The 21,487-nt window shown below is 45.9% G+C and overlaps 1 protein-coding gene across 2 annotated transcripts; it reads left to right on the top strand.

Annotated features, from left to right (window-relative positions):
• Positions 1-1,516: 1,516 nt before the first annotated feature.
• On the top strand, positions 1,517-20,795 carry LOC139574197 (V-type proton ATPase 116 kDa subunit a 3-like). 2 transcript variants are annotated; one of them, XM_071398546.1, is made up of 20 exons: positions 1,517-1,695; positions 2,620-2,754; positions 2,971-3,049; positions 3,222-3,460; positions 12,724-12,788; positions 12,947-13,073; positions 13,323-13,405; positions 13,523-13,616; positions 13,808-14,020; positions 14,245-14,395; positions 14,669-14,808; positions 14,924-15,081; positions 15,233-15,323; positions 15,455-15,573; positions 16,091-16,304; positions 16,728-16,838; positions 18,483-18,542; positions 18,725-18,845; positions 18,983-19,154; positions 19,344-20,795. In XM_071398546.1, exons 2-20 carry the CDS (start codon positions 2,638-2,640, stop codon positions 19,435-19,437), a joined length of 2,448 nt encoding a protein of 815 aa, XP_071254647.1. In that variant the 5' UTR covers positions 1,517-1,695; positions 2,620-2,637; the 3' UTR covers positions 19,438-20,795. The 2 variants fall into 2 exon arrangements, with proteins under 2 accessions (XP_071254647.1, XP_071254646.1); XM_071398545.1 differs by having other exon boundaries at positions 18,483-18,569.
• The last annotated feature ends 692 nt before the right edge of the window (positions 20,796-21,487 follow it).

The raw sequence follows: 21,487 nt of genomic DNA, 5'->3' as shown, positions 1-21,487 counted from the left end.
GCTTGTAATTATACTTCAGTATTCCATAGTAACATCTGACAAAAATATCTAAAGACACTGAGGCAGCAAACTTTGTGGAAGTTGATATTTGTGTCATTCTCAAAACTTTTGGCCACGACTGTACTTGCTCATCCATCTTCTGCACATCTATCACTCCAGTGTTTAATTGCTAAATTGTAATTATTTCACCACTATTCCCTATTTATTGCCTTACCTCCCTAATTGTACTACATTTGCACACACTGTATATAGATTTTTCTATTGTGTTATTGATTCTACGTTTGTTTATCCCATGTAGCTCTGTGTTGTTGGTGTCGCACTGCTTTGCTTTATCTTGGCCAGGTCGCAGTTGTAAATGAGAACTTGTTCGCCACTGGTGAAATAAAGGTGGGGGGAAAAATCCTTACTCCACCCACTTCTGCAACCCAATACACAGTTATACTTATTGTTTTGTAGAGAGAACCTTTCTACTTGTTTCAGCTAGAGTGGGGTGGGAAATTCTCAGTAGGGTCTCTACTAACCAAACTGTGTAGATTTGGAGGGGACCTTGTCATATATACCCAGCAGCACTTCGTTCTCCACCCCCTTTATAGCGCCCAATGCAGTATTCTGTAATAGACTGTACATGGGATACTTATTGGCTTGTAGAGAGAACTTTTCCACCTGTCTCAGCTAAAGGGGGGTGGGAAATACTCATTAGGGTCTCTACTGACCAAATAAGGTTATCTTTGTATGGGGGCTTTCTCTCTATAAGCCAATATGTATCCCATGTACAGTCTATTACAGTGAATGTGTCACGGCCGTCGAAAGAACTGGACCAAGGTGCAGCGTGGTAAGCGTACATATTCCTTTATTTAAGAATGACGCCGACAAAAACAAAAAACGACCGTGAAGCTAAAGGGCTATAGTGCCACAAACAAAGTTAACCTCCCACAAAGACAGGTGGGAAAAAGGGATACCTAAGTATGGTTCTCAATCAGAGACAACGATAGACAGCTGTCCCTAATTGAGAACCCTACCCGGCCAACACATAGAAATACAAATAATAGAACTAAAGAACATAGAATACCCACCCCAAATCACACCCTGACCAACCCAAATAGAGACATAAAAAGGATCTCTAAGGTCAGGGCGTGACAGAATAGGGGCTATGGAGGGGGCCGGGAATTAAGTGCTCCTTGGTATGACACAGTCCCACTCCAAAACTAACCCTATTTGGTAGTAGAGACCCTACTGAGTATTTTCACCCCACTTTAGCTGAGACAGGTAGAAACATTTTCTCTCTACAGCCCAATATTCTCAACATACCAGCTTCAACATTGTATTTTGGTATTATTGGTATTAATAAAAATAAAAAACACCCATAATTTGTATCTGTTTTCGTAAATTACCCAGTGCATTTTCTTATTGTCACAATAGAAGTGGTCATAGAATTTTAATCAAGCCTTTGAATTAATTATCCACATTGCAATGTTTTGAAATGCAGGGGGGTTTTTGAAGGCTACGAAAGTGACGTCATCATTTGTGCTGCTGGCAGAATACTGGTGTACCGGTGACAGTAAGAATGTTAAGAAACTGACTTTACCGTCAAAAGAGATTTGTTTGCCACTGTTTGTTGTTATTTTCTGTCATCTCGAGCTAACTCTCACAAGCAGCCATCACATTCGATCGAGCGGGACAGATTGAAGAGAACAGGTAAAGTTTATACATTTGCAACGTGCTTTGTTCTCAAAGGATAGATTCGTGTATGGTGGTCGGTCAACAAGTTGTCTAATTTCAGTTACAGGTATGTGGATAACTTGAACCTTCTGTTGTATGCTATTTGAGATGCTGACATTGGAAAAATACAAGTTGCCTAATAATAACAGATTTATAGCCTAATAATGCACTATATGGAAACATAGTGGCCAAACAGGATCCGTTTTTTTTGGTTTTGACTGACGAGAGAGGGGGGGACATTTGCCAACTTTTGCATACAATGTTGCCAACAATGTCTCATGATGACAGCAACTCTTCCCGTGAAATTGTTACATTAAATTCGTCTGGAATGATTGATGCTGGACGAATTCGCGGCATTTGTGGGTGGTGCATCTTTTTCTGGTAAAGCGAAACCGAACCTATCACTCATTGTGTAGTCTATTCGTTCAGTCTCTCTCCAGTCTCCCGAAAAGTCCTTGAAATTCCTCACTATGGACCTATTTTAGTGACCCACATGAAGGGTGGTCGTGTATTGAGACCCAAGGCTAGATGTATTGACTTGCTGTCAGCATTTCATTAGTTGGGAAGCGCAGCTTGAGTGGAAATTCCACTGTTTTGCAATTCATGTGACTTTTTCAGTTAGGCAGAGGGGCCTGAATACATCCTTCCCTTTTCTGCAACTGCCTTCTGACAGCTGTTTTTGAAGACATGGGTGTAGGCCTATTGCTCTGGTGGTGTCCTACCTCAAGAGTTTAGCCTCTTGCCGTGCACTTTAATACAATTACCACAATATATCTCTTCTCCTTATCTCTTATTTACTCCTTCTATCCAATCTGCTTTCCAACTGTGTCTCTTTCTCGACCTTACCCAACTTCCCTCTCTCTCTTGCTCTCTTCTCTCCCCCTTCCCCTCTCCCTCTAGGCCTATCTCTAGGTGGTGATGGGTTCTATGTTCCGTAGTGAGGAGGTATGCCTGGTGCAGCTCTTCCTCCAGTCTGGTTCGGCCTATAACTGTGTCAGTGAACTGGGAGAACTGGGCCTGGTCGAGTTCAGAGACGTGAGTTCTGTTCTCCCCTGATCTCGTTTGTCTCATATCGTCGCGTGACTAAAGATTCACTGGCTTAGAACTAATAGCTGCAACTAATATCTCAACCCGTCTTGCTGTGAATAACTAAGTTTGACATTAACGACGTGTCAACTAAATAAAGCCTAGTGTGAATAACTTGTGAGTAACTAACTGTCTCTTTTGCTAATTCCCTCCGTGGTGAATCAGTTGAACCCCAATGTCAACTCCTTCCAGAGGAAGTTTGTGGGGGAGGTGAGACGATGTCAGGAACTGGAGAAAACCTTCAGTGAGTATCTAGATCTCTCACACTATCGTCTCCTAAACCGCTCATTAAAACCCAAATCCTAATACAGGAAAATTATGTTTGACAGTTTTCTCCTATGCATTTCTCTTTCTCTCTCTCCTTCGGTCTTTCTCTCCCTCCATCTCTCTGTCTTTTCATCCTTCTCTCCACTCAGCGTTCCTGGAGCAGGAGCTCAATAGGTCCCTGTTGCCCCCCTTCCATGGCCCGACCCCCTGCCCGACCCCCTCGGCCCCCCAGCCCAGAGAGTTGCTCACCATTGAGGAGGAGAGTGAGAGGCTGGCCAGGGAGCTCAAAGAGGTGTCCAGGAACAGAGACGGTCTCAGAGCCCAGCTGATCCAGCTCAGCCAGTACAAAGGAGTTCTCACCCAGACCCACTCCCTCACCGCCTCACAGGTCAAAACTACACCTCCCATCACCACCCTCTCTCAATTCAATTTCAATTTAAGGGCTTTATTGGCATGGGAAACATATGTTAACATTGCCAAAGCAAGTGAAGTAGATAAATAAACAAAAGTGAAATAAACAATGCAAATTAACAGTAAATATTACACTCACAGAAGTTCCAAAATAATAAAGACATTTCAAATGTCATATTATGTCCAAATACAGTATTGTAACGATGTGCAAATAGTTAAAGTACAAAAGGGAAAATAAATAAACATAAATATGGGTTGTATTTACAATGGTGTTTGTTCTTCACTGGTTGCCCTTTTCTTGTGGCAACAGGTCACAAAATGTGCTGCTGTGATGGCACACTGTGGTATTTCACCCAGTAGATATGGGAGTTTATCAAAATTGGGTTTGTTTTCGAATTCTTTGTGGATCTGTGTAATCTGAGGGAAATATGTGTCTCTAATATGGTCATACATTTGGCAGGAGGTTAGGAAGTGCAGCTCAGTTTCCACCTCATTTTGTGGGCAGTGTGCACATAGCCTGTCTTCTCTTGAGAGCCAGGTCTGCCCACGGCGGCCTTTCTCAATAGCAAGGCTATGCTCACTGAGTCTGTACATAGTCAAAGTTTTCCTTAAGTTTGGGTCAGTCAAAGTGGTCAGGTATTCTGCCACTGTGTACTCTCTGTTTAGAGACAAATAGCATTCTAGTTTGCTCTGTTTTTTTGTTAATTCTTTCCAATGTGTCAAGTAATTATCTTTTTGTTTTCTCATGATTTGGTTGGCTCTAATTGTGTTGCTGTCCTGGGGCTCTGTAGGGTCTGTTTGTGTTTGTGAACAGAGGCCCAGGACCAGCTTGCTTAGGGGACTCTTCTACAGGTTCATCGCTCTGAAGGTGATGGCTTTGTTATGAAAGGTTTGGGAATCGCTTCCTTTTAGGTGGTTGTAGAATTTAACATCTCTTTTCTGGATTTTGATAATTAGCGGGTATCAGCCTAATTCTGCTCTGCATGCATTATTTGGTGTTTTACGTTATACACAGAGGATATTTTTGTGGAATTCTGCATGCAGTCTCAATTTGGTGTTTGTCCCATTTTGTGAATTCTTGGTTGGTGAGCGTACCCCAGACCTCACAACCACAAAGGGCAATGAGTTCTATAACTGATTCAAATATTTTAAGCCAGATCCTAATTGGTATGTCGAATTTTATGTTCCTTTTGATGGCATAGAAGGCCCTTCTGGCCTTGCCTCAGCTCGTTCACAGCTTTGTGGAAGTTACCTGTGGCGCTGATGTTTAGGCCGAGGTATGTATCGTTTTTTGTGTGCTCTAGGGCAACGGTGTCAAGATGGAATTTGTATTTGTGGTCCGTGCAACTAGACCTTTTTTAGAACATCATTATTTTTGTTATACTGAGATTTACTCTCAGGGCCCAGGTCTGACAGAATCTGTGCAGAAGATCTAGGTACTGCTGTAGGCCCTCCTTGGTTGGGGACAGAAGCACCAGATCATCAGCAAACAGTAGACATTTGACTTCAGATTATAGTAGGGTGAGGCCGGGTGCTGCAGACTGTTCTAGTGCCCTCGCCAATTCGTTGATATATATGTTGAAGAGGGTGGGGCTTAAGCTGCATCCCTGTCTCACCCCACAGCCCTTTGGAAAGAAATGTGTGTGTCTTTTGGCAATTTTAACCGCGTACTTGTTTGTGTACATGGATTTTATAATGTACAGTTGTGGTCAAAAGTTTTGAGAATGACACAAATATTCATTTTCAGAAAGTCTGCTGCCTCAGTGTCTTTAGATATTTTTGTCAGATGTTACTATGGAATACTGAAGTATAATTACAAGCATTTCATAAGTGTCAAAGGCTTTTATTGACAATTACATGAAGTTGATGCAAAGAGTCAATATTTGCAGTGTTGACCCTTCTTTTTCAAGACCTCTGCAATCCTCCCTGGCATGCTGTCAATTAACTTCTGGGCCACATCCTGACTGATGGCAGCCCATTCTTGCATAATCAATGCTTGGTGTTTTGTCAGAATTTGTGGATTTTTGCTTTTCCACCTGCCTCTTGAGGATTGACCACAAGTTCTCAGTGGGATTAAGGTCTGGGGAATTTCCTGGCCATGGACCCAAAATATCGATGTTTTGTTCCCCGAGCCACTTAGCCTTATGGCAAGGTGCTCCATCATACTGGAAAAGGCATTGTTCGTCACCAAACTGTTCCTGGATGGTTGGCAGAAGTTGCTCTCGGAGGATGTGTTGGTACCATTCTTTATTCATGGCTGTGTTCTTAAGCAAAATTGTGAGTGAGCCCACTCCCTTGGCTGAGAAGCAACCCCACACATGAATGGTCTCAGGATGCTTTACTGTTGGCATGATACAGGACTGATGGTAGCGCTCACCTTGTCTTCTCCGGATAAGCTTTTTTCCGGATGCCCCAAACAATCGGAATTTACCCCAGTCCTCAGCAGTCCTCACCTGTACCTTTTGCAGAATATCAGTCTGTCCCTGATTTTTTTCCTGGAGAGAAGTGGCTTCTTTGCTGCCCTTCTTGACACCAGGCCATCCTCCAAAAGTCTTTGCCTCACTGTGCGTGCAGATGCACTCACACCTGCCTGCTGACATTCCTGAGCAAGCTCTGTACTGGTGGTGCCCCGATCCCGCAGTTGAATCAACTTTAGGAGACGGTGTTGGCGCTTGCTGGACTTTCTTGGGTGCCCCGAAGTCTTCTTCACAACAATTGAACTGCTCTCCTTGAAGTTCTTGATGATCCGATAAATGGTTGATTTAGGTGCAATCTTACTGGCAGCAATATCCTTGCCTGTGAAGCCTTTTTTTGTGCAAAGCAATGATGACGGCACAGTAACCATGATTGACAGAGGAAGAACAATGATTCCAAGCACCACCCTCCTTTTGAAGCTTCCAGTCTGTTATTCGAACTCAATCAGCATGACAGAGTGATCTCCAGCCTTGTCCTCGTCAACACTCACACCTGTGTTAACGAGAGTGTCATGTTTTGTCTTTGATCATGTCTTGTCCCTGTGCTTCCCTCTGCTGGTCTTATTAGGTTCTTTCTCTTTCTCTCTCTCTATCGTTCCGTTCCTGCTCCCAGCTGTTTCTCATTCTCCCTACGACCTCATTTACTCTTTCACACCTGTCCCCTGTTTTGCCCTCTGATTAGAGTCCCTATTTCTTCCTCTGTTTTCCGCTCCTGTCCTTGTCGGATTCTTGTTTGATGTTTGCTGTTCCTGTGTCCTTGTTTCGCCCTGTCGTGTTCTTTGCCTTCTTCAGATGCTGCGTGTGAGCAGGTGTCTATGTCAGCTACGGCCAGTGCCTTCCCGAAGCGACCTGCAGTCTGTGGTCGCGTCTCCAGGCGTTCCTCTCTATTGACGAGAGGATTTCAGTTTCCTGTTTTGGATTACCATTGATTATATCCAGGAGAATCATTATTTGTTTAATACTGGAATAAAGACTCTGTTACTATTACGTCGCTTTTGGGTCCTCATTCATCAGCATAACAGAAGAATCCGACCAAGATGGACCCAGCGACTATGGATTCTCTCAACACTGCCGTCGAGTTCCAGGGAGCAATGCTCGGCAGACACGAGCAGGAATTGTTTGCTGCTCGTCATGCCGTTGAGACCCTGGCCGCTCAGGTCTCCGATCTCTCTGGACAGTTTCAGAGTCTTCGTCTCGTGCCACCAGCTACTTCCTGGTCTTCCGAGTCTCCGGAACCTAGGGTTAATAACCCACCATGTTACTCTGGGCAGCCCACTGAGTGTCGCTCCTTTCTCACCCAGTGTGATATTGTGTTCTCTCTCCAGCCCAACACGTACTCAAGAGAGAGAGCTCGGATCGCTTACGTCATATCACTCCTTACTGGTCGGGCTCGGGAGTGGGGCACAGCTATCTGGGAGGCAAGGGCTGAGTGTTCTAACGATTATCAGAACTTTAAAGAGGAGATGATACGGGTTTTTGATCGTTCAGTTTTTGGGAAGGAGGCTTCCAGGGCCCTGGCTTCCCTATGTCAAGGTGATCGATCCATAACGGATTACTCTATAGAGTTTCGCACTCTTGCTGCCTCCAGTGACTGGAACGAGCCGGCGTTGCTCGCTCGTTTTCTGGAGGGACTTCACGCTGAGGTTAAGGATGAGATTCTCTCCCGGGAGGTTCCTTCCAGCGTGGACTCTTTGATTGCACTCGCCATCCGCATAGAACGACGGATAGATCTTCGTCATCGAGCTCGTGGAAGAGAGCTCGCGTTAACGGTGCTTCCCCTCTCCGCATCTCAACCATCTCCTCCCACCGGCTCAGAGACTGAGCCCATGCAGCTGGGAGGTATTCGCATCTCGACTAAGGAGAGGGAACGGAGAATCACCAACCGCCTTTGCCTCTATTGCGGTTCTGCTGGACATTTTGTCATGTCATGTCCAGTAAAAGCCAGAGCTCATCAGTAAGCGGAGGGCTACTGGTGAGCGCTACTACTCAGGTCTCTCCATCAAGATCCTGTACTACCTTGTCGGTCCATCTACGCTGGACCGGTTCGGCTGCTTCCTGCAGTGCCTTGATAGACTCAGGGGCTGAGGGTTGTTTTATGGACGAAGCATGGGCTCGGAAACATGACATTCCTCTCAGACAGTTAGGGAAGCCCACGCCCATGTTCGCCTTAGATGGTAGTCTTCTCCCCAGTATCAGATGTGAGACACTACCTTTAACCCTCACAGTATCTGGTAACCACAGTGAGACCATTTCCTTTTTGATTTTTCGTTCACCTTTTACACCTGTTGTTTTGGGTCATCCCTGGCTAGTATGTCATAATCCTTCTATTAATTGGTCTAGTAATTCTATCCTATCTTGGAACGTTTCTTGTCATGTGAAGTGTTTAATGTCTGCTATCCCTCCTGTGTCTTCTGTCCCCTCTACTCAGGAGGAACCTGGTGATTTGACAGGAGTGCCGGAGGAATATCATGATCTGCGCACGGTCTTCAGTCGGTCCAGAGCCAGCTCCCTTCCTCCTCACCGGTCGTATGATTGTTGTATTGATCTCCTTCCGGGGACCACTCCCCCTCGGGGTAGACTATACTCTCTGTCGGCTCCCGAACGTAAGGCTCTCGAGGATTATCTGTCTGTTTCTCTCGACGCCGGTACCGTGGTGCCTTCTTCCTCTCCCGCCGGAGCGGGATTTTTCTTTGTTAAGAAGAAGGACGGTACTCTGCGCCCCTGCGTGGATTATCGAGGGCTGAATGACATAACGGTTAAGAATCGTTATCCGCTTCCCCTTATGTCGTCAGCCTTCGAGATTTTGCAGGGAGCCAGGTGCTTTACTAAGTTGGACCTTCGTAACGCTTACCATCTCGTACGCATCAGAGAGGGGGACGAGTGGAAAACGGCGTTTAACACTCCGTTAGGGCATTTTGAATACCGGGTTCTGCCGTTCGGTCTCGCTAATGCTCCAGCTGTCTTTCAGGCATTAGTTAATGATGTACTGAGAGACATGCTGAACATTTTTGTTTTCGTTTACCTTGACGATATCCTGATTTTTTCACCGTCACTCGAGATTCATGTTCAGCACGTTCGACGTGTACTCCAGCGCCTTTTAGAGAATTGTCTCTACGTGAAGGCTGAGAAGTGCGCCTTTCATGTCTCCTCTGTCACTTTTCTCGGTTCTGTTATTTCCGCTGAAGGCATTCAGATGGATCCCGCTAAGGTCCAGGCTGTCAGCGATTGGCCCGTCCCTAAGTCACGTGTCGAGTTGCAGCGCTTTCTCGGTTTCGCTAATTTCTATCGGCGTTTCATTCGTAATTTCGGTCAAGTGGCTGCCCCTCTCACAGCTCTGACTTCTGTCAAGACTTGCTTTAAGTGGTCCGGTTCCGCCCAGGGAGCTTTTGATCTCCTCAAGAAGCGTTTTACATCCGCCCCTATCCTTGTTACTCCTGACGTCACTAAACAATTCATTGTCGAGGTTGACGCTTCAGAGGTGGGCGTGGGAGCCATTCTGTCTCAGCGCTTCCAGTCTGACGATAAGGTCCATCCTTGCGCTTACTTTTCTCATCGCCTGTCGCCATCGGAACGCAACTATGATGTGGGTAACCGCGAACTGCTCGCCATCCGCTTAGCCATAGGCGAATGGCGACAGTGGTTGGAGGGGGCGACCGTCCCTTTTGTCGTTTGGACTGACCATAAGAACCTTGAGTACATCCGTTCGGCCAAACGACTTAATGCACGTCAAGCTCGTTGGGCGTTGTTTTTCGCTCGTTTCGAGTTCGTGATTTCCTATCGTCCGGGAAATAAGAACACCAAGCCTGATGCCTTATCCCGTCTCTTTAGTTCTTCTGTGGCTTCTACCGACCCCGAGGGGATTCTCCCTGAAGGGCGAGTTGTCGGGTTGACTGTCTGGGGAATTGAGAGACAGGTAAAGCAAGCACTCACTCACACTGCGTCGCCGCGCGCTTGTCCTAGTAACCTTCTGTTCGTTCCTGTCTCTACTCGTCTGGCTGTTCTTCAGTGGGCTCACTCTGCCAAGTTAGCTGGCCACCCCGGCGTTCGGGGTACGCTTGCTTCTATTCGCCAGCGGTTTTGGTGGCCTACTCAGGAGCGGGACACGCGTCGTTTCGTGGCTGCTTGTTCGGACTGCGCGCAGACTAAGTCAGGTAACTCTCCTCCTGCCGGTCGTCTCAGACCGCTTCCCATTCCTTCTCGACCATGGTCTCACATCGCCTTAGACTTTATTACCGGTCTGCCTTCGTCTGCGGGGAAGACTGTGATTCTTACGGTTATCGATAGGTTCTCTAAGGCGGCACATTTCATTCCCCTCGCTAAGCTTCCTTCCGCTAAGGAGACGGCACAAATCATCATTGAGAATGTGTTCAGAATTCATGGCCTCCCGTTAGACGCCGTTTCAGACAGAGGTCCGCAATTCACGTCACAGTTTTGGAGGGAGTTCTGTCGTTTGATTGGTGCTTCCGTCAGTCTCTCTTCCGGGTTTCATCCCCAGTCTAACGGTCAAGCAGAAAGGGCCAATCAGTCGATTGGTCGCATTTTACGCAGCCTTTCGTTTCGAAACCCTGCGTCTTGGGCAGAACAGCTCCCCTGGGCTGAGTACGCTCACAACTCGCTTCCTTCGTCTGCTACCGGGCTGTCCCCGTTTCAGAGTAGTCTTGGCTACCAGCCTCCTCTGTTTTCGTCCCAGCTCGCCGAGTCCAGCGTTCCCTCCGCTCAGGCTTTTGTCCAACGTTGTGAGCGCACCTGGAGGAGGGTCAGGTCTGCACTTTGCCGTTACAGGGCGCAGACTGTGAGAGCCGCCAATAAACGTAGGATTAAGAGTCCTAGGTATTGTCGCGGTCAGAGAGTGTGGCTTTCCACTCGTAACCTTCCCCTTACGACAGCTTCTCGCAAGTTGACTCCGCGGTTCATTGGTCCGTTCCGTGTCTCTCAGGTCGTCAATCCTGTCGCTGTGCGACTGCTTCTTCCGCAACATCTTCGTCGCGTCCACCCTGTCTTCCATGTCTCCTGTGTCAAGCCTTTTCTTCGCGCCCCCGTTCGTCTTCCCTCCCCCCCCCCCGTCCTTGTCGAGGGCGCTCCTATTTACAAGGTACGGAAGATCATGGACATGCGTTCTCGGGGACGTGGTCACCAGTACTTAGTGGATTGGGAGGGTTACGGTCCTGAGGAGAGGAGTTGGGTTCCATCTCGGGACGTGCTGGACCGTTCGTTGATTGATGATTTCCTTCGTTGCCGCCAGGGTTCCTCCTCGAGTGCGCCAGGAGGCGCTCGGTGAGTGGGGGGGTACTGTCATGTTTTGTCTTTGATCATGTCTTGTCCCTGTGCTTCCCTCTGCTGGTCTTATTAGGTTCTTTCTCTTTCTCTCTCTCTATCGTTCCGTTCCTGCTCCCAGCTGTTTCTCATTCTCCCTACGACCTCATTTACTCTTTCACACCTGTCCCCTGTTTTGCCCTCTGATTAGAGTCCCTATTTCTTCCTCTGTTTTCCGCTCCTGTCCTTGTCGGATTCTTGTTTGATGTTTGCTGTTCCTGTGTCCTTGTTTCGCCCTGTCGTGTTCTTTGCCTTCTTCAGATGCTGCGTGTGAGCAGGTGTCTATGTCAGCTACGGCCAGTGCCTTCCCGAAGCGACCTGCAGTCTGTGGTCGCGTCTCCAGGCGTTCCTCTCTATTGACGAGAGGATTTCAGTTTCCTGTTTTGGATTACCATTGATTATATCCAGGAGAATCATTATTTGTTTAATACTGGAATAAAGACTATGTTACTATTACGTCGCTTTTGGGTCCTCATTCATCAGCATAACAGAGAGAATCACTGACATGATGTCAGCTGGTCCTTTTGTGTCAGGGCTGAAATGCAGTGGAAATGTTTTTGGGGGATTCAGTTCATTTGCATGGCAAAGAGGGACTTTACAATTAATTGCAATTCATCTGATCACTCTTCATAACATTCTGGAGTATATGCAAATTGCCATCATACAAACTGAGGCAGCAGACTTTGAAAATTAATATTTGTGTCATTCTCAAAACTTTTGGCCACGACTGTAGTATGTTTCAACCCCAACACCACTTTCCATTCATTTGTATAGCAGACCCTCATGCCAAATTTAGTCAAAGGCTTTTTTTAAATTAACAAAGCATGAGAAGACTTTGTTTTGTTTGTTTGTCAATTAGAGTGTGCACGGTGAATATGTGGTCTGTCGTACAGGAATTTGGTAAAAAGTCCATTTGACATTTGCTCAGTACATTGTTTTCACTGAGGAAATGTATGTGTCTGCTGTTAATGATAATGCAGAGGATTTCCCCAAGGATGCTGTTGACACATATCCCACGGTAGTTATTGGGGTCAAATTTGTCTCCACTTTTGTGGATTGAGGCGATCAGTCCTTGGTTCCAAATATTGGGGGAATTTGATTTATTTTACCTTTATTTAACTAGGCAAGTCAGTTAAGAACAAATTCTTATTTTCAATGACGGCCTAGGAACAGTGGGTCTTGTTCAGAGGCAGAACGATAGATCCTTTCGGTTACTAGTCCAATGCTCTAACCACTAGGCTACCTGCCGCCCCAGGAAGATGCAAGAGCTAAGGATGATGTTAAAGATTTTAAGTATAGCCAATTGGAATTTGTTGTCTGTATATTTTATTATTTAATTTCTCTCGCTCTCTCGCTCTCTCTCACACAACCAGACACACTCCTTCAGAGAACATAAACTACTGTTTGGATGTGTTAAAGTCTCCCGAACCCTTTTTATTGTTTCCTTTTACAGGCTCCACCTCCAGTACGTGAAACAGTAGGCATATTGGAGCCTAACCGACAGGATGTCCACCTCCGGTAAACATCATTGGTTAAAGTGATTGCCAGTGTCCTTCCACCTTATTTAATTTTTTTACATTGGCTCTGGACAATGATTGATCTTCAACTTGGTCAACATCCTCTTTTGCCAACTTACCTATTTTTTTGCTCGTCTCTCATCCTTCTCTCTTCTGCAGTTTTGTGGCTGGTGTGGTCCACCCCTGGAAAGTCCCATCATTTGAGCGGTTGCTATGGCGAGCATGCCGCGGTTACATCGTCGTGGACTTCAGAGAGATGGAGGAGCAGCTGGAGCATCCTGACACGGTGAGGAGAGAAGGAGAGGAGGAGGAAAGAAATGAAGAGAAAATGTATACTTAAAGTAAAACTCCACCCTATCTTTTGGTATTTGTTTCATTAGTCCATAATTGATCAAGTTGCATCATATGCTAAATGCATAATACCGGCTGTATTTCTGTATTTTGGAAGTTATATATCTTGAAACAAATACTAAAGTAAGAGTGGCAAACAAGATGGTCAATGCATCAACATTTCTAATATGTGATGGGATTGCAGGGGGAGATGGTGCAGTGGACAGTGTTCCTCATATCCTACTGGGGAGATCAGATCGGACAGAAGGTCAAGAAGATCTGTGATTGGTGAGTAAAACCTGTCCACTTCTTGTGGTGTCATTTACCACATTGCGGTGGTCCATGTACATGCTTGTTTAATGACCCTTGTCTTTCTTGCACCTCCTTGATAACTTGCATTTCCAGCTTCCACACGCAGGTGTTTGCATATCCTGACAGCCCCACGGAGAGAGAGGAGATTCTCCAGGGACTGCAGGGCAGAATTGAAGACATCAAATCAGTAAGTCAGACACTAGCGCTGTATAAAATGCATTCACCTTCAACTTTGTTGCTCTATCACTAAACTTCACTTGACATCCTTGGGTGCAGCAAACAGAGCGAACGTTTACTGTCTGTAAAGCTCCCCCGGACGCCATCTCTAATCCACACCTCCCCCTTTCGTCCTTCACCCCTCTGCCCTCCCCTCCTCAGGTCCTCTTTCAGACAGAGCAGTTCCTCCAGCAGATGTTGGTGCGTGCAGTAGCGGTGTTGCCCCAGTGGAAGGTGCGGGTCCAGAAGTCTAAGGCAGTCCAGGCCGTACTGAACCTCTGTAGCCCCTCCGTCACCAACAAGTGTCTGATCGCTGAAGCCTGGTGTCCCGTCAGCAAGCTGCCCGAGCTACAGAGCGCCCTGAGGGAAGGAGGGGTGAGCGAGGGGAAGGAAACAGGGACGGGAGGTGGGAGACACAGAAGAAGGGAGAATAGAGGAGGGACAGAGATTGTGTGCTGTTGAGTAACGCAACAAGAGCGAGTTAGTTGTATGTTGTTGTCACGCTGTTTAAGTGTAGGCATGGATGTCATTTTACACAGTACCCTAAACGTGTATGACTTTAAGCCCCCTCATCTTCTCTCTGTCTCTACCCCTATCAGAAGAAGAGTGGCAGCGGGGTGGACTCGTTCTACAACCGCCTCCCCTGCTCCACGCCTCCTCCTACCCTGTTTCCCACCAACTCCTTCACTGCAGGCTTCCAGAACATTGTAGACGCCTACGGAGTGGCCAGTTACCGCGAGGTCAACCCAGGTATCAGCCTAATCAATACATCAACTCATTTAGCGGTCACTTCCAACCTCTAACCAGCCAACAACCCAGGGAAGAACCAGCTCCTCTGGTATATGTCAACGATCAGAACTATTATGCCCCGCGTTCTCTCGTTCGCTCCTCTCTCTGTTTTCTCCTCTCCTACTTTCTCTGGCTAACCTCTCTCCATTACCCTCGCTCTCCTTTCCCCATATCTCCCTCCCCCTTTCTCTTTTCCCCCTCTCTCTCATTCCCTCCTCCCCTCTGTCTCTGTAGCGGTGTACACCATCATCACGTTCCCCTTCCTGTTTGCCGTGATGTTTGGGGACGTGGGTCACGGTCTGCTGATGTCCCTGGCTGCCCTCTGGATGGTTCTGGAGGAGAAGGACCCCAAACTCAGGAACAACACTAATGAGGTCACACACACACACAGTCACACCTTTTCATACACACCCTTTAAATTGTGAGACTGACAAATATACTGATTCAGAGGAACAGTCCTAATATAATGTCTCTGTGTGTGTGGTTTAGATTTGGCGGATGATGTTTGGAGGACGTTATCTGATCCTGTTGATGGGACTGTTCTCTGTCTACACTGGGGCCATCTACAACGAGTGTTTTAGCAGAGGACTCAGCCCCTTCAGCTCCGGCTGGCATGTAGGACCCATGTTTGAGAACGGAGAGTGGGAGTAAGGACACACACACACACACATGCGTGTGCCCATGCCCGTCACTCACACATGCATAACAGCGCCACAATCACTTTTCTGATTGTCCTGTATGTTATGTTTACAATATGAGTTTTGTGTCTCTCTCTCTCTCGCTCTCTTTTTCTCTTAGTCCAACAACTGTTAAAGAGAACAACTTCCTGTCCCTGGACCCTAACATCACTGGGGTTTTTACTGGACCCTATCCCTTTGGCATCGACCCGGTATGGAAATGCACCTCACACTGCCTCCATCTTTCTCTCACTCCTCCATCTATCTCTTCCTCATCTCTCAGTAATGATTGTTTCCATGACTGTTCTTATGAGTAACTGTGCCGTCTGTCTGTCCCTCTCAGGTCTGGGGTATGTCCAACAACCACCTGACGTTCCTCAACTCCTACAAGATGAAGATGTCTGTCATTATCGGGGTCATCCACATGACCTTCGGAGTCTGTCTGGCCTTCTTTAACTACATGTGAGGGAACGTGTGTGTGTGTGTGTGTGTGTGTGTGTGTGTGTGTGTGTGTGTGTGTGTGTGTGTGTGTGTGTGTGTGTGTGTGTGTGTGTGTGTGTGTGTGTGTGTGTGTGTGTGTGTGTGTGTGTGTGCGCCTGTACGGGTTGGGTCAATTCCATTTCAATTCAGAAAGTAAACCATATTCCAATTTCTATTTTTTTTCTTTGAAAAGCATTGTAGAGAATTAGAATTTGAGTGTACTTCCTGAATTGACCCCAATCCTGGTGTGAATGGAACTGCAAAGGAGTATCACTGTAATCTAATACATTTCTCACCATCCCTCTTGCTATCCCTACCCCTCTCTCTCTACTCAAACCCATCCTTCTACCTATGCATTCCTTACTCATAAACCTACGATTCCCTCTCTACCCATCTCTCTCTACTAATCCCTCTCCCTCTACCCACCCACTTCTCTCTTTGTCTCTCTCTATTTATCCCTCTCCCACTCTACCCATCCCTCTCTCCCCCGTCCCTCCAGACACTTTAACCAGTTGAGCAGTGTGTTCCTGGTACTGATCCCAGAGCTGTTCTTCATGCTGTGTCTGTTTGGTTACCTGGTCTTCATGGTCATCTTCAAGTGGCTGGCCTTCGACACGACCCACTCTAACTCCGCCCCCAGCATCCTCATCCACTTCATAGACATGTTCCTATTCGCCGAGAACAAGGACAACCCGCCCCTCTACGGAGGACAGGTGTCTGTCTGAATGTGTCTGTCTGAATGTGTGTGTTTTGTGGGGAAACCTGGTGCCACTGTACAGGACTGGTATGTTTGTGGAAGGGCACACAACGCGCTCACTCCAATGTACTTATTTGTCTAAAGTATGCTTAATGTTAGCTGAGTCCTTGAAAATATAATCTATAGGTAAACAATAGTATGGCAGCATGCTCTCTCCAAAATACAACCTGCACTTCACATATGTGGGTACATTTTAGAACATTGTGTGTGCTAGCTTGAATGTGTTTGTGTACAGCGTGTGTGTGTGTGTGTGTGTGTGTGTGTGTGTGTGTGTGTGTGTGTGTGTGTGTGTGTGTGTGTGTGTGTGTGTGTGTGTGTGTGTGTGTGTGTGTGTGTGTGTGTGTGTGTGACGTTCTAACTCCTTCTCTCTGTACTGTAGGTGGTGGTGCAGAAGGTTCTGGTGGTACTGGCACTGTGTTCTGTTCCAGTCCTGCTGCTGGGGAAACCCATCCATCAATACATCACACACAAGAGGAAGCACCGGCACATGGTGAGCAACTGTGTTGTGTGTGTCTCGTCTGGACGTGTGCTATGCCTATTGATTTGACTGTAAGTATCTAGGATGACTTTGTTTAGTCTTATGTGTATAACATCTGTATGTGTAATATATGTAAACTCAGAAAGAAAAGAAACGGCCCTTTTTCAGGACCCTGTCTTTCAAAGATAATTAGTAAAAATCCAAATAACTTCACAGATCTTCATTGTAAAGAGCTTATACACTGTTTCCCATGCTTGTTCAGTGAACCATAAACAATTAATGAACATGCACCAGTGGAACGGTCGTTAAGACACTAACAGCTTACAGATGGTAGGCAATTAAGGTCACAATTATGAAAACTTAGGACACTAAAGAGGCCTTTCTACGGACTCTGAAAAACATCAAAAGAAAGATGCCCAGGGTCCCTGCTCATCTGCATGAACGTGCCTTAGGCATGCTGCAAGGAGGCATGAGGACTGCAGATGTGGCCAGTGCAATAAATTACAATGTCCGTACTGTGAGACGCCTAAGACAGCGCTATAGGGAGACAGGACGGACAGCTGATCGTCCTCGCAGTGGCAGACCACGTGTAACAACACGTGCACAGGATCGGTACATCCGAACATCACACCTGCGGGACAGGTACAGGATGGCAACAAGAACTGCCCGAGTTACACCAGGAATGCACAATCCCTCCATCAGTGCTCACATTATCCGCAATAGGCTGAGAGAGGCTGGACTGAGGGCTTGTAGGCCTGTTGTAAGGCAGGTCCTCACCAGACATCACCGGCAACAACGTCGCCTATGGGCACAACCCCACCGTCACTGGACCAGACAGGACTGGCATAAAGTGCTCTTCACTGACAGGTCGCGGTTTTGTCTCACCAGGGGTGATGGTCGGATTCGCGTTTATCATCAAAGGAATGAGTGTTACACCGAGGCCTGTACTCTGGAGTGGGATTGATTTGGAGGTGGAGGGTCCGTCATGGTCTGGGGCGGTGTGTCAAAGCATCATCAGACTGAGCTTGTTGTCATTGCAGGCAATCTCAACGCTGAGTGTTACAGGGTATACATCCTCCTCCTCATGTGGTACCCTTCCTGCAGGCTCAACCTCACATGACCCTCCAGCATGACAATGCCACCAGCCATACTGCTCGTTCTGTGCGTGATTTCCTGCAAGACAGGAATGTCAGTGTTCTGCCATGGCCAGCGAAGAGCCCGGATCTCAATCCCATTGAGCACGTCAGGGACCTGTTGGATCAGAGGGTGAGGGCTAGGGCCATTCCCCCAGAAATGTCCGGGAACTTGCAGGTGCCTTGGTGGAAGAGTGGGGTAACATCTCATAGCAAGAATGGGCAAATCTGGTGCAGTCCATGAGGAGGAGATGCACTGCAGTACTTAATACAGCTGGTACTGTTACTGACTGTTACTTTTGATTTTAACCCCCCTTTTGTTCAGGGACACATTATTCCATTTCTGTTAGTCACAGTTTATGTCTCAGTTGTTGAATCTTGTTAAGTTTGCTGAAAATAAACGCAGATGACAGTGAGAAGACGTTTCTTTTTTTGCTGAATTTATTATGTATTAATATATGTATTTATATACAGTATGTATTATAATCTCTGTGAGTGGGTCTGATGTGATTGTGTCTTCCAGGCAGGAGACAGACAACCTCTGTTGGCTGAGAACAATTCCATCAATGCTCATCAGGGAGAGGTGGGGAGTCACAGAGAGGAGGAGGTGGTGAGAGGGAGAGGGGGAGCGAGTCATCACTGTGTTACCCATGCTAGCTCTGTTTCAATGTACTCATAGCCCAAGCTAGTGTCACAAGTAATAACATATTACTCCGTCCAACTTCTCTACCCTTTTTCCCTGTCTTTAAAAAAATGCGTCTCTAGGATTTTGACGCTGCTGATGCGTTCATGCACCAGGCCATCCACACCATAGAGTACTGTCTAGGCTGCATCTCCAACACAGCCTCCTACCTACGACTGTGGGCCCTCAGCCTTGCACACGCACGTGAGTCACACGCGCACACACACTTTCCCCACTGATTTACAGTGACTTACTGATCGCACACTGACTCATTTCTTCAAGAGTGCTAACTCATTCTAGCGCCTACTCAGTGTGTCCCCTTTCACCCTCCGTCCCTCCAGAGCTTTCGGAGGTGCTCTGGGTGATGGTGCTGCATAACGCCCTGACCTGGCAAGGCAACATGGGATCTGTGATCCTGTTTCTATTCTTCCTCGCCTTCGCGGTGCTGACAGTCTCGGTCCTGCTGGTCATGGAGGGCCTGTCTGCCTTCCTGCATGCCCTGCGTCTGCACTGGTGAGAGAAGGGGGACGCAGGCAGGGAAGGGTAGAGGTGGGGGGTGAGAATGAGTGAGAGATGGTGGGAAGGAATTAGACGAAGGGGAGAGGAGTGTGTGAATGGAGAATAAGATAAAATATATTATTCATGAAAAAAATGTAATGCAATATTGTCTGTTGATTTTTGAAAATGTTGTCTCTCTCCTAGGGTGGAGTTCCAGAATAAATTCTACAGTGGAACTGGCTACAAGCTGAATCCTTTCTCCTTCTCTTCCATAATCCACGCCTCGTCCGCTCTGTGATCATTTAAACGATCAATGAATTATGATTGCCAAATGGTTATATTATCTTGCTCTGCACCTATTACACTGCACACATTTCAGAATGATTGCTGTCTTTTTTTGTACGCTTGGTGTTTTGTAAAATGTGTTCAATGTACAAGAATGCATTTAGGCCTTTGCACTATGGTATGGAGTGTTTATGTGCCTATTTCAGCATGCATGCTGTGTCATCAAAATCAGATTCTCTTGTTCCTTCTTTGCACTGATCATGGGGTGGGTCTGTAAATTCACTCTGGCTGTCTACTCTGATTTCAGGAATTTACGAACACGCAACACCCGTTGAATATGACTGGTGTCTGCAAAAAATATATAAATAATTGTTGCCAGCAGCACAGTTAGTCACCAATGCCCTAGATAACACGGAAATAGTCTAACCAGCTCTGCTAGGGCGAATAAAATAGTCAGTGAGGTGTTTGTTCTCTCATTTGTGTCTGGATGTAGCTAGCAAGCTAGCCAACTTTAGCCAGTTAGCTCGGGTGCTTGACTGCCATTGTGAGGTCAGAACGCTCGGATCAACCCTACTCCTCCAGTGTGCGCTCTGAACACCCCGAGAGCAAAAAGCTCTGAATTCACGAAAGGGCAATCTAACAACGCTCTGAATTTATGAAAGCCCAGAGCGCACTTACGAACACACCCCATGTGTCCCAACTTCCAGTAATGTACCCTTAGATAATATGTTGTTTAAATAATATATTAACAGTAATACATTCACAGCCTCCCTGTTTATCGTTCAAAGCATTATTTGAAAATGGTTGAATAACTCAGGAAATGGGTGCTATTGACTTTCCCACATGACCGTGATCTCAAAGTCAGTAAAGATAAGGCACACACCAATTGTTTTAACTCATCTGTTGTGGTCTTGAAGAGAGTCCACATAGACATGATTTTGCTATGATGGTGTAGTATTATCTAAAATAAGGTCGCACGACAACGAGGTTCTAGCTCCAGCATGTTTTCTAACCTAACCCTCGCATGTCATACCTAGGTACGGATATCCCCAAGGGACATCCTACGACAGATGGTAACATGAACAACCCTTTATGGTACTCAACACCTCTTTCTTATGTCATATTTGAACACGGTTAATAATTATGGAAAGGGAAACTTGTAAACTCATGTGTCATTCAAATGACTTAAATGACTTAAAAATTCACATTCTGTTTGATCTGAGCAGAGAACCATCTGAATGAAGATCATTGTTTTGCCAATGTTCTGCCGCATTCTCTGTATGATGGTTCACATCGTACTGTCTGTCTCTTTGCATTATCACTGTGTTAAACTCTAGGGCTGAAATTAAATTAAAGCCAGTTTCTTCCAGACGGTTCTTGTGTGGGTATGCGATTTGACTTGTTCCTATTGTAGAAATTAGGCAAATCAGACATTTTCTTTAAATTAATTAAAAAAATATATAGAATTGTATTTATTTTTTATTATCAAATCAATACAAAAAGTACATTGGAACACAAGTATATATAAAGAATATACAAGGACATTTGGGCTAGGGGGTACAATATCACATTACACAAGGACCTTAAACACACATTGATAATTCTATCAGCTTTTTTGTTGGAGTATTTAATTGCCTTAAAATATAGTTTAATTTTGCAAGGTAATAAAATGTGGTGTTTTGTTTGTAAATTTACATTGGTGAATATGACATTTGGCCAAAAGAATAATGAAATTATATATACATAAAATTGTTTCAACTTATTTCTATCATAAGTAAAGAATCCAAGCAGCACATCTCTCCATAATAGTTTAAAATCTTCATAAATGTGTTCAAATATAAATCTACTGATGTCTTGCCACAGATTCCTTACATGGATACAATGCCCAAAAAGATGCAACACTGTTTCTTGGTGGTCATTACAAAAGGTACAATTTGATATATTTGAATGGTTGGTAGGATAATATTTATGAATAATTTAAGAAACTTCCTTAATTTTGTTAATAAGTATGTATGTGTGTGGCAACATCCAAACTTTTTTCCAACAGACGTTATCAATAAAAC

Source organism: Salvelinus alpinus, chromosome 4 (assembly GCF_045679555.1).
Source record: "Salvelinus alpinus chromosome 4, SLU_Salpinus.1, whole genome shotgun sequence".
NCBI classification, from domain to species: Eukaryota; Metazoa; Chordata; class Actinopteri; order Salmoniformes; family Salmonidae; genus Salvelinus; species Salvelinus alpinus.
Note: the sequence above shows the minus strand (reverse complement) of the source record. Positions and strands in the feature narration are given on the sequence as shown.